This window comes from Patiria miniata, unplaced genomic scaffold, assembly GCF_015706575.1.
Source record: "Patiria miniata isolate m_02_andy unplaced genomic scaffold, ASM1570657v1 HiC_scaffold_7, whole genome shotgun sequence".
NCBI lineage: Eukaryota > Metazoa > Echinodermata > Asteroidea > Valvatida > Asterinidae > Patiria > Patiria miniata.
The window spans coordinates 30074778-30086221 of NW_024037074.1; the positions used below are offsets into that span (position 1 = coordinate 30074778).

Below are 11444 nucleotides of genomic sequence, written 5' to 3' on the forward strand. Positions count from 1 at the left end.
TGGACTGGGGTGTCAAAATGAGTGGGATAAAGAATATTGTATAGAGTATTACCAGTACCTTCAAACCCATTTTATCTAACTTTTGCACACCTAAAAAGAGTGCTAACTGCATCCGACGGGCTGCGATTTCGTCTCCGACTCCATCGTAGGAGTTTGAGTCCATGTTTCACATCCATATAGTAGCACTGATCGATGGTTGCCAAGAAGAAATAGATTTCTACGTTGTGGCTAATGGTGGAACTCCACACTTTCTTCGTGTCAGCCAGTGCCCTCCATGACATTCCTGCTATTGATGTCCTGGTCACTAGAGTTGATCCACGCGCCAAGGTACTTAAAGCCAGGGACCTCATTCAGCTCTCTACCCTTCAGCGTCTTCAGTGGGATGTGTTCGGGCGTATTGTAGATGGAACACTCAGTTTTCTTTGTGTTGAGTCTGAGCCCTACCTTCAAGCACTCTGCTTCTACAAGGTGTAGGAGTACTTGCGCCTGCTCGACTAGATCAGACATCAACACGATGTCATCAGCAAAGTCGAGATCCGTTTCTGTGACCGCCGGTTGCCTTTTCGATCTTCTCGGAGTGACAGTGAAGCTGAGGTCGGTCTCCCTCCCATTGATGGCTCTACCCAAGGCATAGTCGAGAACAATGATAAAAAGGAAGGGTGGTAGTGTGTCGCCTTGGAGCACTCCTGCTGTGGTGTCAAACCAGTCAGTCTCACCATCCGGAGTAACCATCTTAGTCAGTGTGTTGGCGTACATGACTCTATGGCACGGAGTAACAGGGGTGGAACTCCGTATAGGCCTTTAAGATTCTTAACGTTATTCCACGATGTATGGATTCAAATGCCTTCTTGAAATCGATAAATGTGAATACTGCTGCTAGGTTGTTCAATTTCACTTTCTCGATAATGCGTCTTAGAGCTAGGATTTGGGCAATGGTTTTGCGCTTCAAACGGAAGCCGTTTTGGTTGTTTCTGAACAGTGGATCAATGACGCCTCTGATGCGATTCAGGATCAAACGGTACATTTTTTGCAATGATGCATGATAAACTGATACCTCCGTAGTTGTCAGGGTATGAGAGGTTACCAGTCTTGGGTACTGGTATGATCTTGTTGAGCGACCACTGTAATGGCTTCTGATTATCCATTAGGGCCATGCAACACATCTCCAACACTATGGCGTCAATGTCACAGTTCTTGAGCACCTCTGGTGGAATGTCATCCGGCCCTGCTGCCCTACTCATCCGAATCCTCGACCTTTGGTGCGCTGCTTAGTAGGTTGCTGACATGGGTGTACCATAACTGTGTTTCCACTCTTTCCTGAGGGGAAGCTCCTGCTACCTGTCCTTCCTTTGCTTTCCTGCGTCCAGTTATTTCGTTGATGACCTTCCAGCCCTCGCCGTAGCGTGCTCCACCGTGCTACGCCTCAATTATTTGAGTGTTTGCATTGAGGACCTCTTTGTTTTAGTCCATCATAGGTGTAGAACAAATGTTGTTTTTCCACCCTATTAGCTTGCTTGTTCTCTTCATTGTGGCCTCTGTCGCAGGACAGGCGTGCCTATATGACAGCCTCTCTCGCAGCTGCGATATGTCTGGGTGCTAAGACAGAAGAGATTTCTTTACCCTCTCCTTCTTAGGTACCACTCCACTATCTCGTCCTCTCAGTAGTGTCCTCTTGCTCCTCTATCAACTGTGGTAGTAGTTGCGCATCACCACCGTGTAGCGTTTTTGAATATCAGGGCGGGATGAGAACTCCTTCCCGTTATACCTAGTCCTACTGCTCGGCTTTGGTACTCTGAGATTTAGACGCACTCTCATGGAGACTACTCTGAGGTCTGAGCCGACGGATTTGAATGACGAGCACGATTCAGAATTCAGAATGATGTTCCTCCACTTGCTCCGCATTAGAAGGACGTAGTCTAGTTGAAGCCTCATCCCCAAGCCTCTGTCTTGGGAGGTCCACATCTTTCCCGATACGAACTCGGCTAGCAGTGCTCCTTTTCTGTTCGTACCATCATGATAAGTGAACGGTGCATCTTTAGGGCCCATTCTAGCGTTGAAGTCGCCCAGTATCATCAAGAAATTGTGAGCCGGCACTCCCATTACTGCTTCTGTAAGGGTCTCGTAAAATTTCTCAACCTGTTCTTGTGGTTGCAGCGTTGGTGGGCGAGTGGAGCCTTCTGGATACGCCACTGCCCACATTATACCCCCACCAACAATAGAGCTATTAACCCATACACTCCCACCAATATGGGCGTAAATCAGGGAGCAGTGTTAGGAAGGATTTATCCCCACACTTTATTTTAATAAGGGGGATGCTTGGCCATTGGATCACCCCCCCCCCCGAGTGTTGTGATGAGAATAACAAAAATAATCAAACAAATAAGTTTAGGTAAATACAAAACAGAACAAACAGTACACACACCTAATGTGTTAATGGACGTAAGCGCATTTTTATGTTCAACAGCGCCCCTAGTGTCTCCTGCTGTCCATCCGCCACCTATTTTCGAATTTCCACGGTTTGCTGGCATGTATATAGGCGGCGTGTTATCAGCAACCCCCCCCCTACTCGCTTATGCGGATTTATGCCTCTGCCCACCGACCCTTACTGTACCCCCACACACCCTCAACCCAATCTCTGCATCAGATCTTTAACCCCAGCCCCAAATTTAATCATTCTGACTTGCTAAAAGTTCAAACTTCAAAAACATACACAATAAACAACTGGACTTTTTCTGCAATACTTTTAATAGCAAAGCTATATTGATAAATCAATTACAGATTAAACATTACTTCAAACAAATGTGTTCGCGAGAGCTAGAGTCAGATTAGTATATCTCGTCATTTATTACAATCGTTTCAATCCAAGTGCAATGTTTGAAAAGTCTTTGTACTTTTCCATCAATTCGATTGAATTCTTCAAAACATGGAGTGTAAAACAAGCGTGGTTTTTGGTACCAATGAAGTCCAGCTGAAATCACGGGAGGAAAATAATAAAATAAATTATGAAACTTGAGAATGTTATGGGTCATATTGTGCAATTCAACTGCAAGCTTATTCAAAACACCAAAACTTGTGAAGTTTAATAAATGATAATGGGGCGTGTCCCCACACTGCAAAAACTGTGGTGTTAATTAATAACCATTCGGTATCTATATAGGACAACACCAGTAAAATTTAACACCAGATGGTCCTTTATAGATACCAATGGTGTAAATTTAACACTACAGTTTTTGCAGTGCGCCCGCCCAAGGAAGAGCCTCGAACTCCTTGTCTGCGACTTTCAAGTAATTGAAGTTTGGATGATTAGATAGACTTTTTTGGGGAAATCAGTTTTGTGCTGATGTCTGAGGCATGCATGATCTGAAAAAAAGGGCAACCGATACGTTTGTTTTCAGGTGAATGGCGATTACAAGTGACAGATTTATTGATTTGTATTTATTTTGAATTTGAACTTTGGTAAACTAATCGTCGGCTGCCTAGTCGGATTTTAAATTCATTTCATACAAAGAAAACGAATCCATGACCAAAAATGCATTTGAATATACAGGAGTATCTCTCAAATAACAATGTATGCTTGACAGTGAATGTAATGTTTACCCTATTCGAACAAAAAGGAAAAACATACGATACGATTTTTTTTTAAGTAGGCTGCAAGATTTGTTTTAAATGATACTTAAACGATACCATACGGTGTTACTATTAAGCACTCCAAACCATACTTTAATCCAATGCCGTAAAACTGTTCCGGGTATGCACTTATTAAAGTACATGTAACACAGTATTCAACTGAATTATTTTGATAAAATTGAAAGAAGTTTAATTTTACACTTACTCATTAATTAGATATTGTTTCGGATCAGTGGCGTAGTCACGGGGGGCGTGGGGGCGACAGCCCACCCCCCCCCCCCTCCATGAAACCTTGTCGCCCCCAAGTCGCCCCCCCCCCACTGAGATTTTGAGTTTCTAAAAAAATTTGAGTTTCTAAAAAATCATTGATCTACATGACGCCCCCCCCCCCATGAAATGTTCCAGCCCCCCCCAGCGCCCCCCCCCCCCCCAACTAAAAATTCCTGGCTACGCCACTGTTTCGAATAGACGGTGGAGCGATTGAAAATTCGGCGATGCGCGTGATCGTGTATATACTGGGCGTGGTTATTGTGTTTTACTATTCGGGGTAAAGGAGAAAGCCACTGAATGAGGTGAAGTGATATGAATCACTACCCGCCTTACCGTGTACGGTAAGATACACCGTGTCTTCACGGTGCAGAACCAGCACCGCGCTCCCAGACACCTGCTCTTGATTAGTTGAATCCCCGCTATATCCAGTGACAACCCAGTCGCTGTTTTTCTTTAGATGTATGTAAAGGGTAGTACTTGAAGTATATTCAAGCACAGAAAATGTAAACACGTAGGTGCCCGGCACTGTACAGGTAAATGTGCCAGTTTGGAGATCGAAGCTGGTACCCGGCAAAAGCGTCTCGGTCTCCTGGAATGGCAAACGGGTGTCGCGACTCGTAGAGGTATCCGAGCCGCTCGTCCTCACCGCGGTGAATGCTACCCGCTGGTTGGAGCCGTCTGCTGTTTGTCCTGGCTCACCCTTCTGACCTTGCTGACCCGCATCGCCCTTTGACCCCGGCTGACCGTACGGCCCCATCGGTCCTGCTGGCCCAGGCAGACCTGGTATGCCGGGTATGGCGGCAGGTCCCTGGCAGCACTGCTGACACACCTGAGACGCAGGACCATTACCGTCCGAGGGAACCGGCCCAGTAACGGAAGCTCGGAGCTTGACAGAGATACCCAGAAGGAGGGCGATTGAAATAATGGTTGCCATGCAATTGTTCATCTGTTAAAAAAAAAAAAAAACAATAACAAGTAAATACAAAAAAAATATGGAAAATAATAGGGAAAGATGAGATAAACAAAATTGAGGTCAGAGAAAACTGGAGAAATTGAATAAGGGTTAGACTTTTGAAACTTTGCGTCGCTTAAATTAAAAATAAATTCATACATTATTAACATGTGAAAAATGTGAAGATTTTCTCAAACATCACTGATCAAGTTCGAAAAGTTTCTCTTTAAACTTTCTCATTTAAAGGGAATTCATTTCCCGGAGACGAAAATGAAGATAACAGTTTGGCGAACATCGCCGAATTATTTAAGACGAAAATCCGCTCTTTGTCTAAATTGAAGTCTAAATCTGACTAATCTGAAAACGGACCGCTGGGGAGACTATAATTAACAAAACTTCTTTTATTCTGATCATGAATTATGAGGAACATGATTTATGAATATCACTTGGACGAATTCGGCCGGAAATTAACCCTGTCAGTCCATACGAGGGGGTATTTTGGTCTTCTCAGCACTGCACTGGGTGAACATTGTGTTCCCAGTCGCCGGAATCGGGAGGGGGGGGGTCAAACACCCCCCCCCCCAGGTCTGTCTTTTTCTTTTTTTTTTCTTTTTACAGACATTCCTTAAATATAATGCAAAAACCGGCCTCCCAGCTCTGACACCCAAACATATGCTGGTAATAAGAAAAACTCCGCCTGCGCACAAAATACGTACAGAGCCAGCTTCTGAGCCAGTTGTTAGGGGGTATTTGTTCAATATTCTGTAATATACTGTTAATGATCGTCGGATTTGAAGGCGCACACAATAGAAGTAAGGTACGATTCCCCCCTCCCCCCTTGATTTTATGGAGTCAAGTGTCTGGACAAAATAAAACCTGTCTACATTTCAGCGTTGATTTGCTGATGGAACCCCCCTCCGGTCAAACAATTCCTGACTCCGCCCATGGTTCCTCCTACTTATATTACGTGATGATCGATATTTCTTAAATGTAAAAGGACTTTAGGATGATGGCCAGTTCTCTATATTTTAATATTTACATTTATTTCATTTTTCGGGATACATTTCGTTGCAATAAACAACAAAATTAAATACTCAGAAACACACATAAACATTTTAGACAAAACATACACAGTATAATGTTTAACCATGCTCCCGCTGGATTACCTTAAAGAAATATGGTTTCTGTCGAGGGGCTCTCAAACTGATTAAATATGACACACTGAACACAATCTGTTATAGTCTTGACTCAAAATGTATCAATGCATATGAAAAGATAATTCTTCCACCAAATCATCTCTCTGATGATGCTTAATTGAGGTAAATTATCAAATAATATTCACTTACCTTGAAGTAACGTTTTGGAATTCTATCAGGACAGGAATCCTCGACACTCGAGCAGATTGCTAGCTGAAAATAATACCAAAAAAAATATTAGTCATTCAAAATTCACTCGGAGATGACTTGGGGACTGGTAGGGGAGGCATAGCTTAATTTCACACGAAAACACCGCAACAAATCTCTGTGATTGCGGATTGACTTCTTTTTTTTTCTTTCTTTTTTATTTCAAGCGAATTGTGTTCTCCAACGCCTAGCCCTCCCCCCCCCCCCAAATATTGGTTCTAGAACCGCGCCTGCCAACGGCTCTGACTGGACTCACGTTTGAGCAACAATCATCTTTGTTTGAGGATTTACTAGTTTGGAATCGAACGAATAAATCACAAAATGAGAATTTTCTCAAAATATATCACCAAAATCAAGTTTAAGTCACGTGAGATCATATCGCAATGTCCGGACAAGTACCTATATCATGACAGAAACTTTGCAATGTCATAAGTGAAGATATGACCGGTTTCTAATTCCCTTAAGTCGTTCGGAAAACCCTTGTATACAGTGGCGTAGTCAGGAATTTTTCAGTGGGGGGGGGGCGCTGGGGGGGGGGGGCCTGGAACATTTCATAGGGGGCGTCAAGCAGGGGCGTCAATCGGTTTAAGGGCCCCCGAAAAAAAATGGATTTTCGATGCTCTGTGGTGTGATCTGAGGCAATTTCTTACCACTTTAACCAATGATTATCTTAGCACAAAAGATAATAATTTAAACATAATTTTCGAGGCTTTCTCAGCTAAAGGCATACGAAAATTTTGTGAACATTGTTTTCGAGGTTGGAGTCATTGAATCAGCTACCAGAATTCTGAGCTATAGGCGTGGGGTTCGGGGCCCGCTTAAGGGCCCCGAAAATTTTTGGATTCTAAATGCTCTGTGGTGCTATCTGAGGCAATTTCTGACCACTTTAACCAATATTTTCTAAGCAAAAGATACATTGTAGTACATAATACGGCCAATGGCGTCATGTAGATCAATGATATTGTTTTTAGAAACTCAAAATCTCAGTGGGGGGGGGGGGCGACTGGGGGGGCGACAAGGTTTCATGGGGGGGGGGGGCGGTCGCCCCCCCCCCCCCCCCCACGCCCCCCCCCCCCCGGTGGCTACGCCACTGCTTGTATAGATTTGGTTTAATTAAAAAGTGACCCCACGTTCACGTCACGCTGTTGTACGTTGTTGGAGACGGAATTCCATTACGAGAATCAAAACATTGCACATACATTTTTTTTCAAAATGTACCCATCTTCTATCTGAACTGAATCTTCAACAGGTTCCTCAAAATGTACGTATCTACTGAGCTGAAACTTCAACTGGTTAAATAGATGTTGAGGACCTTACTAAAGATATTAAGAAATTATGTTGCTTCTAACAAACAAAATGCACCAAAAGTAAATGAACCTATGTTTCTCATCCTATGTGGCTCAAAATGTGCTTGAATTTGTGGTTGTGAGAATCACAGTGAGCTTACATTTTCTGCATTAATAACGGAAATTGATCTCATACCAAGGAAGTAGTGTCGAAAATATTACAGGTGGCATTCAAGTTAACAGTCGTTACAAAAATAACTATTTAACCGGGTGGGAAATTAGAACACCGGATTGGCTATTAGCATCAGCCACCATCTGTTTCTCAACAAAGTATGTCCCACAAAAATATGTCAGATTTACTGCACAATAATTTAGTGTTCATAAACATGCATGAAGCCAAATGGGCCTTATTCACGACTTGGCCATTTTTGTCGAGTTCCCTGAATGTATTTCATTAATTGTTAACTGTTGAATGGGATGGCGCCAGACTTTTTATGCATGCATAATGCAGCCTTATTTTACTGTCAGTTTTTTTTAATCTGGCTTCACACATTAGGGAACGTTTAATTACAAGTTTGAAATTATTCACTGAAGCAGAATGGACTTAATTAGTTATTAACTTGCTGTCATTTCTCTACAAAAGTTCCAGAAATCAAGATTTTATCTCACTCTCAATACAATATGGCCGCCTCGTTTTACCACTATCGGTGTTTCAAAAAATATTCAACAGAATCTTAATACATGTAGTGGCATGTTGAGTGGAACCCTTTACATGCAAACATCACTTAATTCAAATTCATGTGTTTCGAATTTTTAAGGCTGAGAGCAGAGCATGCAGCAGGGCCGAATAATGTCTACAAATATCAACTCTAAACATGATCCGAAATGAATCTAGTTATTTAAAGCAATTTGAACTAGAATAAAACTGTTTGCATGATCATCCGGTCCGTTCATATTTGCGCCTTCTAATAGTGAAACCATAGAGCGTTTGTTTCCGACTATCCACACTGTTATTATTAATGTTTGAAGGTAACTTAAAAATCCTGTACACAAAATGGCGCGGATCGAATATTAGCGCGCTTGTTTGGCTGTTAACATTCGTGTATCAGTAGTCACGCAATATCAGTTCCAATTGAAGTTTTGTTCAGAAAAATCGTGTATTTCAGTCCTCCAGCAAGTACAGTTAGAGAAAGGGGAAATTTCAAGACGGCTACCGCGCTCAGCAATAATCTTAAAAAGAATCCAACGCTGACTGAAATAACACTATGTGCAAACAAGGCAACTTTTTTGTTTCTGAAAAAGAAAAGAAAGAAAACAACAATTAATTGTTTTAAACACTCACCAAGCAAATCTCGTTCTTGCAATCAGTTCGCTCGGGTTGTCGTCTGAGGGTGAAGATGAGCTGTGGTCTTGTGAGGAGTGAAGAGGCCGCTCGTGGCTTAAATATTGCCTTAGATTTCCCGAGCAGTGACTGGCCCGGTTTGTGATTGGCCCCTGATCGCTGTCACTCAGACATCATCGACTCGCTTCATGTTGATAAGAAGGAAGTGATGTCAATGTGGTTGCGGCTATACAGTCAGAATCAAAACTTGTGTCACCGACACTGAAATAGCCGCATCTTATTGGTGGATATGGATGTCGGTGACACGTACATCTAAAAACACACGAGTTGTGATCGACACATACAACTTGTCAATCACAAACCACTCACTGGTGATCACCGACTTGTTGGGTGATTTACTCTGATTGGTGGATAGAAAATTGACCTACAATGGCCGTGAATCATTAAATGTGCAGTTGGCACTTCAGTCCATTGAATTGTTTCGATTTATTTAGGATTGCATGAGGAATGAAATCGTAGTCAAGATGGCGGCCAAAGAAGATTTAACTTAAATATGGGAGCACCTGGGTGCATTATATGGATGCACTTAACTCAGATGAAACGTGCTATTATACAACAGTGCATTTTGTTCAAGTCAGGATCTCAAATTGGAGCACAAGGAAAGAGGAGAGGGGCTAAGGTCTTCCACTGGCGGGGGGAGGCAGTGAGGGGGAAGGGAAAAGAAGGGGGAGGGGGAAGCAGTGAGGTGTGAAGGGGGAGAAGGGGGAAGGGGGATGAAAGGGTAGGGGGAAGGGGAAGGGGGGCTCATGCACCCCGTGTCTATAGTCGTGCCATGGGTAAGGCATTGCTATTTATTCTTGGGGATTTTAAAGACTAAGATGCATTACAAACAACTTGGAAAAAAGTTAAGTGAACTTCTGTGAACTTTGCTGTCAGCCTTGTATCATATTTCGGCAGCCTTGTATTGTTGGACGTGCGTTTTTAGAATTGTGTAAACCCCAGTCCGAATGAACATTCCCAGAAATGCAGGAATATATGATGTGCTATGATGGACTTACAAAGCACAATTAGTTAGCTAAACTAATGACACAATTCAACAATAGAACGTAAAATGAATTAAGATAAATATCCCCCCATATAAACAAGATAGGCATGTTTTGCCTGACCAGATTTCCTGTGTTTGTTATTGAATGACTTTCGCATAACGAGTCATCCTGAACTTTAGCCTTGGTGATATCCGGACAAATTAATCACACCAGAAGGTGTCATTCTGTTTGTTTAAGCATCTCGACATTTTAATAATCTCTTAAGCAATGGCGTAGCGCCGATATAAGTGTGGGTTGCGGTCGTTGAACGACCACAAGCCCCTCCCCCTCTCCTCCCAAACCCGGTGAAAAAAGCCACTGATGTGTTTAGGGGCTTAACATTAATGGCCATGTTCCGAAGCCAGAGACAAAGCCTAAACTTATAAAACGCCCGAAGTCAAATTAAGGCCTACTGTAGTAAGGTGTTTCCTAAACTGCGGCTTCGTTCCGTTTTCGGCTTCGGGCATGCGGTTTTGCAATGGAGCTGCAGCTGTATATATGGAATGAAGCCGGGACTTGGAAAACCTCGCAAGTCACTTTCTCGGCGTGTGTATAATATTGTCTCAGATCACTCGCCACTCGGTCATATACCGGTGAGAGTCAGGTTGACCTTGTAAAAAGGCTACATTTAGTCCATTATTTTGACCAGCAGAGTTAATTCCTTGTTATCATTTGGGGAACCGTCAACTTGGAACTGGTGAAGATCTGGGGATGCAGAGGATGTTGAGTGGAAATGGACGTTACGTAGCTATTGAGGGCATTGCTCTAGAATATATGTACATGGTCTAGCATACACGCGTGCGTTGATTGTTAATACTTGAAAAAAATGTTGATGAAATACACAGACATATTGAAACTAAAACTCTTGTAATGCAAACATAAACAAAAGAATTTGTTTATGGCTGTCAGATAAGAGAAACAGTCAATAAATACGGTAATGTATTAAATAGGCAATACTAAATGTGAATGTGAGAGGTGCAGAGAATTTAATGTCAATAGTCAATGACGAATATATAGAATAATAAGGGAATAAATGTGTGCTTCAGAGGTGCTAAACACTATGTTTAAGACTGATTGGAGTCTGGAATGCTGATAATTACCCAAGGCGAAGCAGAGGGCAATTATCAGCATTCCAGACTAGTAGGGGAGAAGGGCGGATACCAGACTTTGCCATAGGTCTGGGGGTAGTACAGGGCCAATGGGGAGAGGGGCAGGTACCAGACTTTACCCCTCTCCCTTTCCCCCACCCCTTGACCACGCCCCCCACCCCCACCCCCTCCTAATGATCTCTGCCCCCACCCCACCCGCCCCTCCCAATGATCTCCCTCTCCCTCCCAATGATCTCTCTCTCCCAATGATCTCCCTCCCAAATATCTCTCTCAATATCTCAGTCTCGAAATAAGGCCAGGCCCTCTATATTTATATTTTTCATTTTTGAGCTTGTGTTAAATACGACTCGTACAAGTCTACTCCAACCCT

At 42.9% G+C, this 11444-nt stretch overlaps 2 protein-coding genes and 1 long non-coding RNA gene across 3 annotated transcripts; all 3 read right to left on the minus strand.

Moving 5' to 3' along the window:
* Window positions 1-258: 258 nt before the first annotated feature.
* On the minus strand, window positions 259-732 carry LOC119745118. Its single transcript, XM_038221341.1, has one exon. The coding sequence runs from the start codon at window positions 730-732 to the stop codon at window positions 259-261; it is 474 nt and encodes a 157-aa protein (XP_038077269.1).
* A 951-nt stretch (window positions 733-1683) lies between these two features.
* Window positions 1684-2199, minus strand: LOC119745119 (craniofacial development protein 2-like). The gene has a single exon (XM_038221342.1). It carries the CDS (start codon window positions 2197-2199, stop codon window positions 1684-1686), a length of 516 nt encoding a protein of 171 aa, XP_038077270.1.
* A 2595-nt stretch (window positions 2200-4794) lies between these two features.
* On the minus strand, window positions 4795-8935 carry LOC119745022. Its single transcript, XR_005273604.1, has 3 exons — window positions 8881-8935; window positions 6196-6258; window positions 4795-4843 (listed from the first exon to the last, which is right to left on the minus strand). It is a non-coding gene; the product is annotated as an uncharacterized LOC119745022 (long non-coding RNA).
* Between the last annotated feature and the right edge of the window lie 2509 nt (window positions 8936-11444).

Coding starts and splice junctions, on each gene's coding strand:
- LOC119745118 (XM_038221341.1), bottom strand. CDS start 732: ATGGTTACTCCGGATGGTGAGACTGACTGGTTTGACACCACAGCAGGA.
- LOC119745119 (XM_038221342.1), bottom strand. CDS start 2,199: ATGTGGGCAGTGGCGTATCCAGAAGGCTCCACTCGCCCACCAACGCTG.